Source organism: Podarcis tiliguerta (assembly GCF_965153285.1).
Source record: "Podarcis tiliguerta genome assembly, chromosome: 16".
In the NCBI taxonomy this organism is placed as follows: Eukaryota; Metazoa; Chordata; class Lepidosauria; order Squamata; family Lacertidae; genus Podarcis; species Podarcis tiliguerta.
In genome coordinates this window covers 11,038,286-11,057,483 of record NC_139549.1, presented here as the reverse complement: position 1 = coordinate 11,057,483, position 19,198 = coordinate 11,038,286, and the positions used below count along the sequence as shown (strand labels likewise).

The following is a 19,198-nucleotide window of genomic DNA, read 5'->3' as shown; positions in this document are numbered from 1 at the left end:
GCTTTAAGAATGTAATTCACTCCGTAAACAGCAGTGAAGCTGAACAGTTTAATACAGATTGCATACATTTTACAGTTCTCTACAGGTCCAATGCTTTTTAACTCCATGTGCTGAGAAACGGCTATTTATGTAGCATGAAAGCGAGAAAAGGAAGTTGAGCATTTTCCCTGAAGAAAAGGAGCACAGAAGAGAAATCCACTGGAAAGCTATCTTTGACACATTGCATAAGCCTCACATTCTCAATCTGAAAAGCTATCATGCTAGGCACACAGCAGGAAGAGTGTGACATTGCTTCCTAGGAATATGAAAGTGTGGGTGTAACAAGATTTGAAATTTCACAGCAATCTCTCTTCAAATATCCCCAAACCACTGTACAGTTATTAAACTTCTTGTTTAGAAAATCTGAAGCACGCTAACACTATGCTATTTCCAAAGGAGTAGCCATGTTAAACCTATTACATTAAAAACAACAGAAGTTTTGTGGCACCTTAAAGACTAAGGATTAGATGCTAAGGTATGTTTTAAAAAGTTTTTTTAAAAAATATTTTATTGGTTCCCAAACATACATGTCTTCTCGCTTTTTTCAGGTTGTACAGTCTTTCTAACAAATCAGTTACATTTGTTGTGAGACATTAGTGTTGAGTACAGTATAAGGTTGGGGAAGAAGAGTGAGGAGAGGTGGGGTGGTGAGGCTTATATTCTTTTATATAGTATACATGTGGCGTTTTGTGTCAGCATCAACTGGGTAGGTTCTCTTTCTATTTGTTTATCACATTTCCTTGGTAGTGAGAGGTATTGGGGGGCAGAGTGTGGTTGTATGTATGTAACCCGAGGTACCACTGTATAATGTGAGTGGTCATTATGATCTTGGAAAATGTTCAGTAAGGCCAGTTCTGGGGTGGGTTCTAATACCTGTTTAGTTATTTTGCATATATCTTGTAGGACTGCTGTCCAGAAGGCTTGGATTTGGGGGCATTTCCATCACATGTGGAGGTATGTGCCTGTGGAGGTGCAGCCTCTCCAACATCTTAGTGAGGTTCCTGGGGGTATCAGCGCCAGTTTCTGTGGTGTTAAGTACCACTTGTAGATGAATTTCACAATGAGTTCCCTTCTTCTGGCTGAGATGGATTTAAATGGAGGTTTAGACCACATTCTAGTCCTTTGGGTGGGGTTGATTTCATAGCCTATGTCATGCTCCCATTGTTGTTTGATTGTGTCAAGGGGGGTTGTGGGATTTTGGAGCAGTATTTTGTATATTGTGGACACCATCCCTTTGTCATGTCCCTCCGCTGTCAGGAGAAGGTTTTTGAAGGTGGTCAGGGGCCTAGTGGCTGCTGATTTTACTGCTGGGTTGTTTAAGGTGGCATGTAGTTGGTGGTATGTTAGCCAAGGTATTTGGGTGTCCCCTAGTTTGTCTTGTACTTCTTGTGTTGGTATTGGTTTTTTGTTTTTGTAGAAGTCTTTTAAGACAGTGTAAGCCTTTGGCTTGCCAGGTTTCTTTCTGGAGGTTTTGTGCTCTGGGTTGGAATAGTGGGCGATAGGCCAGGGGGGTCATTGGGGATGGGGATAGTTTGCTTACTTTTCCCTTCCATGCATGGACTGTGTTGACCTCATCAGTGGGGATTTTCTTTAGTTTGTTTTAGAGAAAGATCCTAAGGTATGTTGATGAAGTTTATGGAGAAAGGGTCTTCTATCCCCTCCTACCCCCAGACCCCTCCCCTCTATGCACACCCATTGATTTAGTTAAACTGTATTTACCTGCAAGGAGAAAGTCAACTGAAGCTCCGTTTCCACAAGTCCACTGACAGGTAAGACAATCTCGTTGGACCTCAGAATCCTCTTTGAACCCTGCAACCCGCACAGAACAAGAGGCATGCATCATTGTTTTTAGTCTTCAACATGGGGGTACTTGAGCCCCAAACAACATACTGAAGAAACTGGTAAAAGAACACTAATATGTACTAATTTTTAATCAATCCAGGGAATTGGTCCATTTTCAGAGCCATTTTCAGGCATTCCTCAGGGTGGGGAAAGAGGCCCTCTGCTTGGTTCCCTGTGACTCCACTTCTTGCAGTGAGAGGCCCGCCAGAAGGCCCTCAGAGCTAGATCTCAGTGTCTGAGCTGAATGATGGGGGTGGAGATGCTCCTTTAGGTATACAGGGCTAGGATGCTAGGATAGGCACAGTAGGTTAAATCTGAACATGAAGTTCCACATAATGAATTAGAGAGTCCAATGCTCCAAGCCAGACATTTTGCCCATTCCACAGGAAAATGGAAACCCCAAGAGCAGGAGAAAGGGAACTGGGTCTCTCCAGAGCTATACACAGTTGGCAAGCCTTGCAATTGCTATGGCCAATATACAGCTTGAAAAATTCCTTGCTCCCTTATTACACGTACCTGCAGTTTCACTGCAATCACCACAGAATTTAGATCTTTGTCCATCTCTTTCAGCATGATTAGCTTTTTCAAGGTCAAGCTGAACAATCTGTCAAGTAAAATGAAATAAAAAACATAGATTATAGATCAGGGATTCCTGAAACAAAAACTTTTACATAAATACATTTGCCCATTGTGAAAGGACACAAGGTTTACCCTTTCTTGAACTATAAAGCAGCTGGAACAGTCTCTCCTCTCCACTTCCAGCTCCCCAAACAAGGCTGTTGAAATCAGTATTTTACTGTATATTTCTACCAAGAAAATGATCAAGAACAGCATACTCTTCCAGCCTTCCAGAACACAAGGCAGCTTAAGAGGCAGGGCAATGATACAAACTTTGTCCTTTACCTACCATGAATTCTCCATATGTAGGCAATCTGAATCCATTTGGCTCAGATTGAAACTTGAGTGAGACAGACTGTTAGCTTCAAGTATGCCAAGAGGCACAGAAAACAGATTTCCAAGTGGCACCTGCCAGGAGGATGAGTCCTTTTCATTTCATTTTTTCAACACATACATGCACATCTCTTTCTATGTGTACTAGAAAGCTTTCCATTTTGTCAAGATTATAAAGTTAATATGATAATGTAAGCAGAAGCTAAGAATTCATGCTGGAAATGTTATATAAAGGATAAGCTCTTGTTGCACTATTGACATTTCTACAATAATAAGCCTTTTGTCTGTTTAGAACTTTCTCGCTTGCTTAACCCTAGAGGTTCTGAAATGGTAATACTAGGTTTAAAATATGGTACAACATTTAGTTTGGATGTATTGCGCATAAAGTATTGATAATTAATCAAGTTATTTGCATGTGGCTACTTCAGGACCCAGATGACTACAGGGAAAGTGGAGGTCAAATTTGAGAGTCTAAAATGCAACCTCACACAACACAGAAGGAGAGAACTCACGTGAACAGGAAGGAAACTGGGTTCTGAACTTGAACACAAATGTCATCACAACATTTCAAAACTTCATGAGATTTAATTGCTCACCAGCAGGAAGCTTGTTTTCACAGGTTTATTTCCTGGATAAATTCATGTTTAAGTCATTTGGATATTGTGCAAAGGAACTTTATTTATTCAATTTCTATTCTGACCTTCCTCCTAAGGGAACCCAGAATCTCTGACCTCAAGACTAGAAGGGAAGTTTCCCATGCCTGGATGCTAAAGTTATGGTTGCTCTTGTTTTCATTATTATAATGCAGTCATTACTAAATCTGCAGGCATATACTCTCTCCTGGTATTTTGAATTTGCCCCATTCTTCCTTGTCAACAAGCAGTCCTTGTCAACAGTACTGACAATGGTGCAGCAGAGTTTTCAGAACATAAAAACAAGTCTGTGGAAAAGATGCTATTATCAGGAATAGCTGTACAAATTTTGGTTGGAAATACATCTTAATTCCTCCAGCTGCCAACCTAATTCTTCCTGGGTCCTGAACTCTTGATACTGTCTTGGGATTGAATTGTCTTGACAAATCTTGGCTTTGAAAAACCTGGATCCTTGAAATATAGTCTGAGTGGAAGCATATTTTCCTCATCGATGGACCACCACTGGAGCCAACAGATCAACACCACCACCTTTGCAAAACTACCCCTTGGAACCTCAACACCACAGCACAGGTTTTTGCAGCCCTTTCTATTACTCTGCCCATTCACTGCCTGAGACAAAGTTCACAGTTCCCACTGGTATTGAATGGTCTTCCTTCAATGTTACATAGCTCAAGTCAATTCTTCCACAACTTCTGGGGTGGGCTCATTGTGACCAAGGTTAAAAACTCATAGTCCAACATAAAAGCCCAGACATTTTTGTAGGAAGTGCAAAGAAAGAATGCAGCTATGACAGAAAATTCAAATATGTTTAGCTCAAATTGGTACGATCCAGACAAGTGCCAGCTGGATTTGAACACAGGGCGGAAACTCAGTACAGGGTGGCTCCAACTCCACCCAGAAATTACTACTGTACTTTGGTCCCCAAAGCTTTCATCTAAATTGAGAGCAAGGTCAAGTGTAGGTTAGCCGACAACTAGCCTTTCCCTTGAGAAGATGCAGTTAATTACTGTAAGGCATCTTTTAGGAATGTACACCTTAATCTACTGATTAATCAACTGAAGCATTGATATCCAATTAAAAAATCCACCATTTATCAGTGGTAATGAGAGCAAAGCAGAAATTCAGGGCTACAAGATTCATGCAGGCCACACAGATGTGCCGTTTTTCTCCTCCCTACACCCAATTTTATGCAAAAGGGAACTAAAGTATGACTTCTTTCCAGTCTGTATCCAAAGTGAGTTCAACTTTCAAGTGATGTTTCTATGGCTTCTCTTCTAAAAATAAGACCAGATAGCTAAAATCCATATTCATCTTAAAACCTCAATTCTCCCATCACATTGAAGGGCCTTCAATTTGCTTATTTGTTGAGTCAATATTAACAGTGTTATTTTCTTTTAGCAGGACATGCAATATATTCTGTTGTTAATCTATAAATAAGTTCTCACACTTAAAGAGGAAACACAGTTTCTTTCAGAATCCCCAACAGGTATTCTTCATTAAGGTTTTTTGATGCGTTTAAAATTAATAAAATTAGTTTAAAAGCCAAAGGGCTACAGAATAGTGTGTTACTGAACAGCAAAAGCTAACAAAAACAGAACAGAGTGGGAAGTGCTGCAAGTGACTGAGTTTCAAACTATCCTGTTTTACTTTTAGCATTTTTAATTCCACCATTTTATAAACAATATATTCAAAGTAGTATACAATGGAACCTTGGTTCTTGAACGCCTTGGTACTCAAACATTTCAGCTCCCGAACGCCAAAAACCCAGAAGTAAGTGTTCCAGTTTTCAAACACTTTTCGGAAGCCGAACATCTGATGCGACTGTCGGCTATTGTTTCTAGGGCGCCTGCACCAATTGTTTCTAGGGTGCCTGCACCTTGGTTTCCGAACATTTCAGAAGTCGAATGGACTTCCGGAACGGATTACGTTTGAGAACCAAGGTACCACTGTATAAGAATAACACAATGTATCAAAAATCAATTTTAAAACCATCACAGAAAACAAATCAGTCTACAACAGACAGTAGCAGTAAAACCTCTGCATTAAAACAGTATAGCAGATAATGCCTGCCAGAAAACATATTAATCATTTTTTAAAGGTTAGAGGCAATGAGGCCAGACAGGACATTCCACTGTCTCTGTGCCACCAAAGAATAGGCCATTCTCTCATATTTACCCACCGTTCTTCCACTGACAAGGAAAACGCATAGCAAAATCTCACTAGATCTCAAGGGTTAGGTAGATTCATATGGATGGAGGTGACTTTTGATGGTCCATTAGGACCTGGAAAGCTTAACACTTTATACACTGACTCACATATTCTTCCTTTAGGAAAGAGGTTTTTGGATAGATGGCAAGTTGACAATAGCTAGCTTAAGCCTAGGTCTAATGTGTGGACCACAGGAAGGCCGTGAGGAGGAAGGGAATTTTTTGTTGTTGTTAAGGGTTCTGTTATCCATCTCTGTCAGTGAAGAGGAAAAGGGGTGGGTAGGCTGAAAAGGAAAAGTTTTCTGACTGCACCATTTATGTACCAAAATCATACCTAAGCCTTCCATGGCCCATCTTTCATCTGCTCAAATTGATGAACCTATAACAGCAGCAAATTCTAAAGGGCAGACAGGGAAAGAGACTGATGAACACCAAGAAGCAGGGAGGCATGGAGCTGCATAGCGAGACTGAACTGCAGAACAGATGCTCTGCTAACCTACATCAAACATAAGTCAGAAGCTGACTGCAGGAGCAGAACACTGCCCTCACTGCCCACTGTAGCTTGTCAAGCTGTGGATTGTGTACCACAAGACTCAGGATTATGTTTTCAGATCAACCACAATTATCTACATATGCATTTCCTACATATACATTTTCTAAGGTATTTGTGCCTCATGTATGATTATTGTTTTATTTCTAATTTTATTGTTTTATCTTTTTTGAAAACCACTTAGAGGTTTTCTCAAAATCAAGAGGTGTATAAATTTTAGGAAGCAGGCCTTCTCTGGAGTGGCCTATAGCCTACAGAATTATCTGTCCTTTGTAGAGTAAGAGCCACCAAGCTACTTCCTGGGTTATATTTTGCTGTCAGAAATGTTTGTTTAATTTGCTTTCCACTCAAGACAACAAAGTTAATGCCATTTTCTTGTTTTTACTATGTTATTTGGAATGCTATTGTTTGTATTAAAAAAATGTTGATTGCTGTTTTTGCTATGATATCTGGGTTTTATTTTCAAAGTTGTTATGTTTGACACAAAAGGAACTCATGAAATGTCATAAGTGAAAGTACCAACACCACCACAGGTTGGTATAATAGACGAAGATTGGGATCCACCCACCGCACCCCGCCCAGCACTTTAGAAACTGAGAGGCATCTCAAAATAGTTTGCTACATGGCCCTGGAGCTGGAAGTGTGTGTGTGTGTGTGTGCGCACACACACACACACACAGAGCTTTAATCTGTGACAATTGGACTGGGCGTGTCCCAAGTAGCTTTTTGGATCCTTGCCAAATCACTCAAAGAAACCACAAGGTAGTTCTGTGAAAGTTAAAGGCTTTTATTCAGAATCACATAAATACTCAACCTGTAGTTCACAAAAATACTCAGCCTGACATCTTGAAGCAACTCTATATATGAATCGTTTATTGTAACCCAGCCTGAGTGTTTCTGCTGAAGAGCGGTATAAAGTGGTACCTCGGGTTACATATGCTTCAGGTTACATATGCTTCAGGTTACACACTCCGCTAACCCAGAAATAGTGCTTCAGGGTAAGAACAGAAATCGGGCTCCGGTGGCGTGGCAGCAGCAGGAGGCCTCATTAGCTAAAGTGGTGCTTCAGGTTAAGAACAGTTTCAGGTTAAGAACGGACCTCCGGAACGAATTAAGTACTTAACCTGAGGTACCACTGTAATGTTTATTAAATAAAAAAACAGGGTAAGAAACCTAATATTGGAAGGTTGGGGAATGCAACCCCCAGTTATTCAAAATCAAGAAAAGAGCATTAGAAACACCTGATCTGATTGAATTGTTTAAGGGAAAGATGTCTTAAAATCCACCTTTGTTATCCAATCTAATAATATTGGAACAATGCTTTTCTATCACTTCGAGGGCATTTTCAATAAGAGAACACCACGGACTTACTTAACAGATGGGAAAACAGGACCATTCTGAGACACTGGGCTTACAGCTGTCCCAGCAGTCATAATTCCCTAAGGGCTGATCTTAAATATAACTTGATTTAATATAGAAAATGAATGCCTCTCTACTTGGAGCACAGCTTCCTCCGGTGTTCTTCAAACTTGGGGCTTCTGATATTGTTGGACTGCAACTCCCATCAGCCCCATGCAGTTTAGCCAATGGTCATGGATGATAGAAGTTGTAGTCTAACCACATCTGGGGACCCAAGATTGAAAAACATTGCAGGTGGTGCCCTAATTGACTTAGTACATGCTACAGATTCCCAAAATCATGTTTTTTCAGGTCCTGGGTCTAGGACGACACAACACACCAAACCATGACAACCTTCCAAACATAAACATAAAGCCATAGTTAAGAGCAGCTTATCTGCTTTCATTTTTTACCAGGTCTGCTCTCCTGATTCTGTGGTGCAATTGCATCCATGGGAGGAGCAAAAAGATACTAACCATAGTTTCTCTATTCAAACATCATGCCAAACCATACGTAACCCTCCTTAACCATGGTTTGTTGTGGTATCCAGAACTGAGCCAGCATGAGTCTCATCAGCCAAAAACCCCCACAAAACCTTGTTCTTACTGCAGTTACTATATTTCTTTTTATTGAATTGAAAGAGGGGTTTTCTACAAAAACTTAGAACCCCTGTTCTAGAGCAAGCGGAGCATTGGACCCAGGCTTCATTCATATCAAAATCTAGTAGGCCAATATATCTGCCTCTCTCAAGAGGACCTTGTCTGTGCCAGTTGCTGGTTGATCAGAAACAGCAAAATCCAGACCTTATCAAACTCTTCGCTCACAAGGCTACGTTTATCCTTTCTTCTATTAAAAATGGAACGTAGAGCTTTCGGGGGCGGGAATTAACCAATGCTCTCTTCACACTTCATTAAACCTCAGGCTTGAGAGAATAGCCATTCTGGCAATTTTTCATTTTAAAAGGGGAAACTGGCTAAGTGGATTTTGAAGAGCTGGCATTCAGCCACCTATGTTTAAGGGCAAGTGAAAGTTAAATATAAAAGAAAGAAGGACTTGGGAAACAGCAGCACTTAAAAAAAACCACCATGCTAAATACTAAAAAGAGTAACCCACGGGCAGTGTCTGGGACAAAGATCCCGACAAAGTGCATCCTCATCACATGCAGCACACAGGCAAATTTGCATTAAGCACTGGCTGAGAGGGACTTTGTACTAGTAGGCTATGTGTGAAGTGGTGGCTGACTGCCCAAGTCTACTATCTTGTATACATAAAGGCTTTGGGGAGATTTAAAAACGCTTTCCCCCTCCCAGTCAGTTCAAAATTAATCACTTATGATGGCTCCCCCACTTCTAGCTCAAACCTCCTGTTTTGTCTCTTGTGTTTTCCCTGCATAGGCCACACAGCCTTAGGAAAATATAGCTAAAGTTGTTAAATCATAGTACAGGCTTGCAAATGTTGTTCACCTGGTTCCCTGTGGTAAGTAAGAACTGCCTTCATGCATTCAGGCAGAGAATCTTTAAAGTGACTTAGGATGTTTTAGGCCACAAAATGGCTAGCACATGTGCAGGCAGGTAGGCTAGTACACTTTTTAAAAAAGATGTCCACTGCAACACTCATATGCTAGCAATGAATCTGAACTGCAATGAATTTGTTCAAAGGTGCACAAACATTTACAGAGGCAGGTAGTTAACATTATATTATAATCTGAAGGGAGGACCATCCTCAGCCTAACCAGAGCTCTCTAGACCATTCTGTCTTGTGACCTGCTTTTTAAAAAAATCAGATAAGACAAACTATGTGCAAATTGTTGCCTGTCCTGGGTGGTCTTCACTGAGCCTCTTTAAACAATGTTATAGGGTTGCCTGTTATGGATTATTCTTGTTTATCCATTTACTTCATCTTACTCCCAACCAGATTCATTATTCACTTCAATCTGACAACTTGAAGCCACAGATGGTAACACATATCTCTTGTAGTAGGTGGAGAAAATTCATTATCTGTATACATACTTCACATGTAGTGGCTTAAGCAGCAGAGAAAGATTAAAGTCAAGTGCTTGTCTTCTATTTGCCAGCAAATGTTTAAGTACATTTGTCATTGTCCAAGTTGCATGTTACGACTCCCAAATGTAGCAATTTGTGTTTGTATGTTGGTATATCCGTTGGTCATCTACTTCAGATCAAAAGTGGACAGACTTGGCATTGCTTACAGAACACTATATTAGGGTTGCCATATTTCAAAAAGTTGTTGAGCCTTTTTCAGTTTTGTATACTTGCGGCTGCAGTATTCTGAATATGTCTGGGAAATTCCGAATGTATGGCAACCCTAACTATATATCTTCTGATCTGGCTCCAGGATAGGAATAGCATAACAACGTCCCCCAGCTGAGGATCCTCATTTAAATATACAAGTGCATGTTTTACTCCACTCAAAAATCAGTAGTTTTGTCAATAAGATGTGACAACAATGCATTCGTTGCCATTTTTTTTTATCACCCTACTCCACATTTTGCATAGAAATACGAAGCTGCATTGTACAATCAGAACATGAAATCATCTAGCCCATGGATTGGGAACAGCTTGCCGGCAGGTTTAATTAGGTCAGGACATGCCCCCCTGGGCTCATGACACCATTTCCCCCAAAACACACTCATATGTGATGTCAGGGGCAGGGCAGGTAAAGACATGGCTTGAGCAACTGGGTTCGTAAACTGAGTGCCCAAGTTTTGATCTGCAAGTGGTACTTTCCGCTAACAAGCCCCAAAGGAAAACTCCCTAGTGCAACTGAGGAAGCACAGCACTTTGCAACTGCTGACCATCATGGCATAGGGTTTTCCAAGGGCTGACAATCAGCTGATCACTACCACCTGCAACTAACACCATGTGCTTTTATCCACATCAATTTTTATTTCAAACCATGCAGGAAAGGAAAACTTTCCCACTTGTCAAAGCTCGCCTGTTGCTGGGGGTAGAGTGAAGGAGATAAGGATTTGACCCACCACTGGCCAGATCCAGTTCCCCACCCCACTTTAAGATCATACATTTTTGAGTGACACACTAAAAAATAAACAATGTATCTATCTGAATACTTATCAGGAATAACAGGAAAAACAAAAACAGTAATTCTACTACCTTGAGGAAGCAACAACCAGATTTTACCAAATACATCAACTTAATTCTGCCTATACATGGTCCTGTCATTTACCACACATCAACAACTGTTCAACTAGCTTTTAGAAGCTGGTTCTACCCACACTGTAGATTCCATTAGTGTGAGATGTGATCTAGAAACAGAGCTCATAAAATCAGTTTAGAAGCTAGCATTAAGCTTAGGCAAGTCAAATTTGCTAGTTCCTCCAAAAAATAGTGAAAGCAGTGAAAGCAGAAGAAGGGGTACGTGGTGTAATAGGAAGGTAGACCTTCCAGGGTCAAAGAAAATTCAAGGAGAATGGAAAAGTGCCATTTAAAAGTAAAGGAGGAGGACAATTTTAAAACAAAACCAAAATAGACTGAAGAAAATAAATACCTTCCTTCCTTTGCAACATTCCAGCTGCGATAGACATGCAGAGTTTTTGTCTTGTGCTAAGCATGCCTTAGATTATAAGGAGAGCACAACAATTGGGAAAACTGTTGATTGGAATGCCTACAATTTTTTCAGACACTTACAGTCTAATTATCCTGTAAACTTCAAAATGCTTTTCATTTGAGTGTAGCAACAGAAATGGGTTCCTGAAATGGAAGCTATTTTAATAGCTGCATTAACTTTCAGAGCTGGAGGGAAGGAGGTATAAAAGCAAAATTTCTCTTGCAATCAAATTTTTTATTGATCGATTGATTATAGCCTCCCCTTCCCAGGATGGAATACATAGCAACAGTACAGTCTGGAAGTTACAAGAGCATGGATCACAGTAGCCAGGCTATTCTTGTGCGGGAACAGCTGTAGCTGGTGAATCGGCTAGAAAAGGCACTCCTAGCCACCAAGGCTTCCTGGGCCTCAAATGACATAGATGGGTCAAATGTGTGCCTGTTTCTTCCACGGGAATGCAATCCCATCCAGAACCACCCATCTCCCTTCTTCCCAGATTCAAGAATCTGCAATACACAGTGCCTCCATGTTACCTGGATTGTTTCAATTTCCTGGTCCACATACAGCCCATTACTGCCTGCACATAATGGTCCAGCATCTGAACTGCCCCTCCTGATTCAGGTGGAATAGAAAGCTAGAGCTAGATGTCATTGGCATACTGATGGCACCTCACTCCAAAGCCCTTGAGGATATATCCCAATGGCTTCATATAGATGTTAGAGCAAGAGGGACAAGGTTGACATGAGAACTCAAGGAACTAAGCAAGAGTCTCCCACTGTTACTCTCTGAAATAGGTCTTGGAGGTAGGAATGAAATCTCTAAAACACAGTGCCCCTAACTTCCAACCTTCAAAGGCTCTAGAGGAGGGTATCATGGTCAATGGTATCAAAAGTTCCTGAGGGATCAAGCAAAACAAACAAGGTTGCACTTCCCCATCCCTCTCCTGACAAACATAATGAATCAGGACAACCAAGGCAATTTTGGTGCCCTATCCAGGCCTAAAGCAAGATTGTCTGCTGTTGAACCATCACTATCCTCTTGAACACCTTGCAAAAAAGGGGGATACTGGTTATTAGGCGATCACCTGTGAGTCCAGGAAGATCCTCTTGAGAAGGGGATGCACCACTGCTTCCTTAAGGGCCAATGGTACCTCCCACTACCCACAGCAAGGCATTCACCACTCCCAGGACTTGCCTAGTCACATTCCTTCAGCTAGTTTTTATTAGTTATGATAAGCAAAGGAGGAGGTTGAAGGGCATGTTGTTGTCCAAAATCCTTCAAGTAGCTTGTCCACATGCTCATCAATAGATGGAACTGATCCAAAAGAACCTGACTAGAAGCTCTGGACATTTCCTCAGGACTCGCTCTGTGATATACAATGCCATGTGAATCTGAGCAATTGTATGCTTCCAGCGTCTTGCAAATTTGTCACAGTAGGCTCCAATGGTTGCCACATCATTGCCTTTTTCTATCCAGACGTTACAAACCCACTGATCACTCAAAAAGACACTGTTGAACAGATACTAGAAGTTGCAATGGTAGCAGAAAATTATACCTTCTTCACTGCTGCCACTGCCAGCAATAATGTGCTGTCATCTGTGTCCAGGCAGATTCACATCAGGATTTATGCCACTTGTACTCCAGTTGTCCACCTTCCTGTTTGTGTATTTTACTCTTCTCTTGTCATCATTCTAAAGAGAAACCAGAGCCTCAACCAAGTGTCAGTCATGTCAACTGGAAAATCTCCCAGAGCATTCAGAAAGCCTTTGTATTCCATTAAGTCTAGGCAGACCAAGTCAATGGGTCCCCCAGCTGTTACAGTGTGCCACTGTCAGCCTAAGTCTTATCAGAGAATGATCCATCCATGACAATTGGCTTACTAGAAGCCCCCATCCCCCAATCCATCAATGGATTCACACCAGCCTGTTCCATGGCAAAATCAAGGTCAAAAGTATGTCCATTTGCATGTGTTTGGGCCATATTACCGGTACTTCTTCTGAGCTTTCAAACATGAAAGGTCTCTCCCATAATTTAAAACCATAGGGTATTTTGGGGGGCAATTTTAAAAATACACACATTACAAGCATTTAAAAGTCATTATACTCAAGTTTGTCATCTAGCTATACATGCTATTTACACATCTAAGCATTATTGATTTCTACAACTAATATTTGTAGAGTAATGCAACCAATTATGCAATAATTGTAACCACTTTCTCCAGACATCTTGCTTGCAGCTATGTTTCTAAGCCACTTTATGATAACAAGAATACTCCTATCTTTCACAGAGCATTTCAAACAAAGCTAAAACATACACAAGGCTGCCAACAATCTAATGCTGAGTTGAGATTTTTTTCTAATAGTACAAAATTATAAATTTATCTAGTGACAACACTGTAAAAAGCTCTTTAAGAAAATATAAGCAAAATACAATTCCCCATCCCAAGGAGTTTACAATTTACATTAATTATAACAGAAGGGGAAAGAAAAAAAGGTTGCAAACTCCTAGATTGTAAACATGATGCCTGCAACAGGCCTGTGTAGCTAAATTGAAGCCCTTTCAATGTCCTTTTTATGTAAATCAAAAGCAGAGAGAGTTGTGCATGTGCTTAACTCCACTACTAAAATCAATTCCATAATTTGCATTCCCATACAGAGAAATATCCTGAGTGCTATTAGCAATGCCAGTGCTGAAAGAATGCAACAAAGTCACTTTCTTCATAAAACTTCATAAAAACAAGTACAGTATCAAGTTCAATGGGGAGGGTTCTTCCTTGAATAATTACTTGAGAGGAAGTGCAACAGGAAATGGCTTGAGGGATAAAAGTGACAGATTTTATGTTAACTAATATAAAATTATTCAAGTCATGCCCTGTTGCCCGTAAATGTAGACAAAAGACACATCATCAACACACCATATTGTGCTGTGAATATACATCCCAGTTAACTACATTGCTCTTTCTCAAACCATAAGGAGAGCAAACTGAATATTGTACTTTAAATTGATCATATGGGACAAAAAAGCATCTTGCCACTTTTGAGTAGCAGTGTACTCAAGATCTCTTCTATAATGAAGCTCTTGAGAATGTTATCCTAAATTCAAAGAAGTTTGTTTGCAGAACGTACATCAAGCAGTGCAATATTAAATTCAGGATCTTTACTTAATTTTTTATTCCTATCCTTTAGCAAAAAAATTGCACCATCTTTCCACTATGTGTTCCAAATATTGCTCACCCTGACCTAGGATTACTCTACAGAGCAGAACACAAGCATCAGTAAATTAGGACACAATACTGGAAAGCAATGAGATACTAAGCATCAAACACAAGTTCCACTTTTCATCTCTGCTCAGGGATAAGACAAATCTGAAAAACCACCATCACAAAACAAACTCTGAAATGAAAGGCTTCCCCTTGTCCCTAACAACATGAAGAATTGTAACACACAACTGGGCATTTGTTTGTCCTTTTGAAATAGTTGGATTTAATTCTTACAAGAAGGTGATGCCTAACACAACAGGCTCAAAGAAACAAGTCAGAGGCCACTGTACAGCCTTTCTTCCAAAGCTTTGCTTTGTATGGCCTATACCAGGAGTCAGCAACCTTTTTCAGCCGTGGGCCGGTCCACCGTCCCTCAGACCTTGTGGGGGACCAGACTATATTGGGGGGGGATGGGGGGAATGAATTCCTATGCCCCCACAAATAACCCAGAGATGCATTTTAAATAAAAGGACACATTCTATTCATGTAAAAACACGCTGATTCCTGGACCGTCCAAGGGCCGGATTGAGAAGGCGATTGGGCTGCCTCCGGCCCCCGGGTCTTAGGTTGCCTACCCCTGGCCTATACAGTGCATTCACCATGATGCATTCAACTTCTCACCCGGCTCCCCTCTGCTCCAATATTAATCAGGACATCAAAAACTAGGAAATTTATGTATGGTATATTCCATGTGATTTTTGCTACCTCCTTCAAAAAGAGTTACTTTGGTATTTTAAATATTCAATTATCATACAAAATTAAGTTATGTTGCTCTGTTTTCTTCTCCTGGTTCCTCCCCACTTCATTAGTACTACTCTTTCACACTAGGCATGACATTTTAATTCCCAGTTCACAATGGGACACAACAGAGAACTTACTTTCTCATGTTTTAAACCAACATTTCCAAAGTCAAACAGAACTTCCACATTAAACAGCTGCCAACAAGGTCATTTCAAGGACTTCTCTTCCCTTGCATTCCAAGCTATGACAAAGCCAATTAGCCACACTAAGCCAAGCCAAAACATGTCCTGAGTCTGCAACAGGGTAATTCACAGATCAGGATACTGAACAGAAGGTCTGTTCAGACTTGCATGTTTCTGCATCAGAAGAAAACCCTGCGCCTCAATATCTTTTGACTGCTGACAACCATGGAAAATAGAGAAGGCAGAGAAGAAGTTCAGAATACTCTGCTTTTCTGAAAGTGCAGATTTCCCACCACCACCCCATATGCAAATAGTCATAGTGGTGACTGGTTTGATAACCTAACCTAACAAGCTTAATATTTTCAAAAGTCATGCTGTATATAAGAAGGCAAAGAAGTACAGCTTTTAAAGAGACTCTCACTCTTGGTACTACACATATGAAAGATCCTGAAGTCATCTCCATTGATCCTTAGATCTATTAATGTGGGTGTAGAAAACAACAACAGGAGTTAAGCTGCCACAAATTAAGGGTTAATAGTAACTATTATTTAAGTTAGTTCACAATTCTCATATTTAAATTATCTCAGTGCCTCACAGGCCTTCCCCCTAGTAGTATCCAAAAAACAATTTTAACATTGTGTACTGGCTTAAGTCACACGCTGTTAGACTTCAATCTGTCTCTTAATAAAATATTGTTCCAGATCCACATGAAGGATCTATAACAGTCCTCAAGATCTAGCTCACCTTTGCCCCAAAGTAGGGAACTTTCAAAACCACACATTAGCCACTCTGCTCCCAAGAACAAACTCTTACTATCTAAACTGCAATGTACCAAAAGGAGAACACACAGGAGTCCCAGATATGTCTCTAAACCTCAAGAATTATACTAGATGGGCAGCTGGTTTCTTCATCACATGCTGAGGGGAAGGCACATACAGACTGTGGCTCTGTAGATGAGAGCCCAGTTTGCAGAGCTACCGTATTTTTCCATGTATTACACGAGGTTTTTTGACTCAAAAATCATGTCAAAAAACTGGGGTCGTCCAATACACTGATAGTGGCGTGAGGGGAGGGGGGAGCTGGTTGGCAGCCAGCTAGTTGGCAGGCACGCCACTCCCCCCATGCCGCTGAAGGAGGTGTGTGCTCTCGGGAGCGTTTCCTGCAGCGGCTTGGAGCGGAAGTTGCATGCAGCCAGCCAGCTGGTGCCTGCAGTGGCATGGGGGGAGCGGCTGCCCACATTGCCAACCTCCAGCAACAGCCCCTGCTGGGGTGGATGGCATAAATGCAATTCCGCCTAAAAAAGCTCAACAACTTTGGGGCATCTCCCCTCATTTTCTTTAAATTTAGTCCCCAAAAATAGGGAGCGTCTTATACACGAAAAAATATGTATATGCTGCTTGATCAAGTCCTGCTTTGGCTCTCCTAACTGCATGCATAGTGGTCAGTGCACTAGAAACTGGGTTCAAATTTGTGCTCAACCACTACTAAGCTCACAGGGTGACCTTGGGCCAGTCACACACACACACACACACACACACACACAGCCTGACCTGCAAAGATAAAATAGGATCATCACAAAAATATACACACAACTGGAGCCAAGGCAGTCTCTCAAATGTGGCATTACATCGATGCAGGGGAGTTTAAGCAACTGAATTTAAGCTACCACCTGTTTCTTGTTTACATAAACTCTTCATTATTCTCCCTCTGCACAGGATCTGTACAGAGTCAAGTAACCTGCTCTTAATAATTAGAACTGATACAAGACAGCAGGATTCCATTAGCATCGAAATAGCATGTGGCCATTTTAGAAAACAAATCACATTTCACTCAGCCAACAGTAGCTCTTTTTAAGTGTTGAGGGTAAATGGAAGAAAGCCAGAATCAAATACACACCAGCACAAAAATTATGACAATTGAAACCAATGTCTTAACAATGAACACAGAACCCTTTTCATACTAGTTCTTATTTGAAGAAATATTAAGTGTGGGTATGTATCAAAGGTGGGAAGAGAACTGCATCATTTTAGAAGGAAATTCAAGAGTCTTGGTCTCAGCAGCTGCATACAGAAGTTAAAATAACCATGTTATAACAGCTTGAATGACAGTGATTTAGTAGTTTGGCATGTATACCCCCCACCAGCTTTGACATCTAAAAGGCAGAGAGCCTGGTCAGTCCTTTTTGTACCCAGTATAGAGAACAATACACTTCATATGCACACCTGCCCTGTTCTCACCTCCATTCCAGGTAGAAATTCATGCTCCTTTCTATCCCGTTATCTATTTCTGTAGATAGCTATATAAAAATTACTTTTTACCCAGGGAGAGGCAAGGACACACCAGAACAAAAGCCTCTCTTCATCTTTTACTAGAGTTTTAGAAAGTGACATTCAACCAAGTCCAAACCACACAGAGAGAGTTTACCCATTGTAGAACTGCAGATACTTCATCTGGGACATGGAAGCTCCCATTTTCAGCTGTTCAAGCCATATTCCCAAGGTCCCCATTTGCTTGATTAAGTTTCAGACCTGCCGATCAACTATCCTCTTGTGAAGCTCTTGAGGAAAATGCTGCTTTGACTCTTTTGTACACCATTTCACACACCAATAGCAAAAGGCCAATGATAAAATGCATGATTAAGCATTAGCAGTTTCTGCATGATTACTACACACCTCATATGCTGACTACCAGGAAGCAACTGAATGGCCTATGACTTCAGCAACCTCAAGAGTTCACTCCTTCACTATAGCTGCACAAGATATATAAGCTAACCAAGAACTGTGAAGCACTCTGCACTTAAAGATCTGTACTATGTTCACTGGGAAGGCCCAGAGGGACATTTAATAAGCAAATCCTTCCACTTCAGGAAAAATGAGCTATCTAATACATGTCACCTGTGTCAAAACTTTATACTGTGGTCACCACAGTGAGAATTAATCTCATGTTAGTGATAGTTTGGGGTCTACTTCCAGGTAAGACTTAGTGCGGCAGAGAAAGTTTATGCATAATTATTTTTGTACTAATTTTGTTTCCTGTAGTCAAGCAGCTACTTTCAGTTACACAACATATCTGAAGGAATCTCTTGAGCACAGTCAATGCTTCACCACTGAATCTTGAACCAACACATTACTGCCTAGGTTTAGCCTAACAATCTCCACTGGTCCCTATGATTTCCCAGACCAGTTTAATATTTTAATCTGAAGGAAAGCAATGCATTTCAATCCTTGCTCTACTCCATGCCACCATCCCTTGCCTAGGGGATCTCCTACTCTAGGCAGGATCTTCAACCATACCATTACTGTATAACAAAAAATACTTGCCCACACATGCTTATGCTTTTTATTTGTGGCATAAAGGAAAGAGCTAACCTTTGAAAAATGTTTGCTTGTGTGGTTAACTGCAGAAGATTCTTACTTGTCCTTTGGGGACTAAGGAATTTTTTTTACAAACCTACCACATTCTCACAGAAAGTAAAATATATGCTTTATTTCAATACCCTCACAGCTTTGAGGCCAGATTCCACAGCACTCCCAAGAACAGATGCTGCATGATCACTTTTTCAAATTCTTATCTCATGACCCTACTGGGAAAACACACACAAAATAGTAATCATTGCATTGTTGGAGAAACTTCTTTGACCATATACGTGCAGCTTAAGCAGTACCGTAAATGATCCATCACACAATACCATTTCACCCATCAGCCTATTGTGTTTGTGGATTTACAGAATCAACACAACATATGTTGTGTTGACTCAGCTTATGATGCACAGAAAGACAGCAAAGCTCTGT

At 40.8% G+C, this 19,198-nt stretch overlaps 1 protein-coding gene across 3 annotated transcripts in view; it reads right to left on the bottom strand.

The window, feature by feature from the left end:
• The window catches only part of PACS1 (phosphofurin acidic cluster sorting protein 1), an 80,269-nt gene that overhangs the window by 45,982 nt on the left and 15,089 nt on the right, over nucleotides 1-19,198 (bottom strand). For all 3 annotated transcript variants that reach the window (XM_083418481.1, XM_083418479.1, XM_083418480.1), the window contains exons 2-3: nucleotides 2,398-2,485; nucleotides 1,759-1,848 (exon numbers count right to left, since the gene is read on the bottom strand). In XM_083418481.1, coding sequence (XP_083274607.1) covers nucleotides 1,759-1,848; nucleotides 2,398-2,485 — 178 coding nt within the window. The remainder of the gene's footprint in view (nucleotides 1-1,758; nucleotides 1,849-2,397; nucleotides 2,486-19,198) is intronic.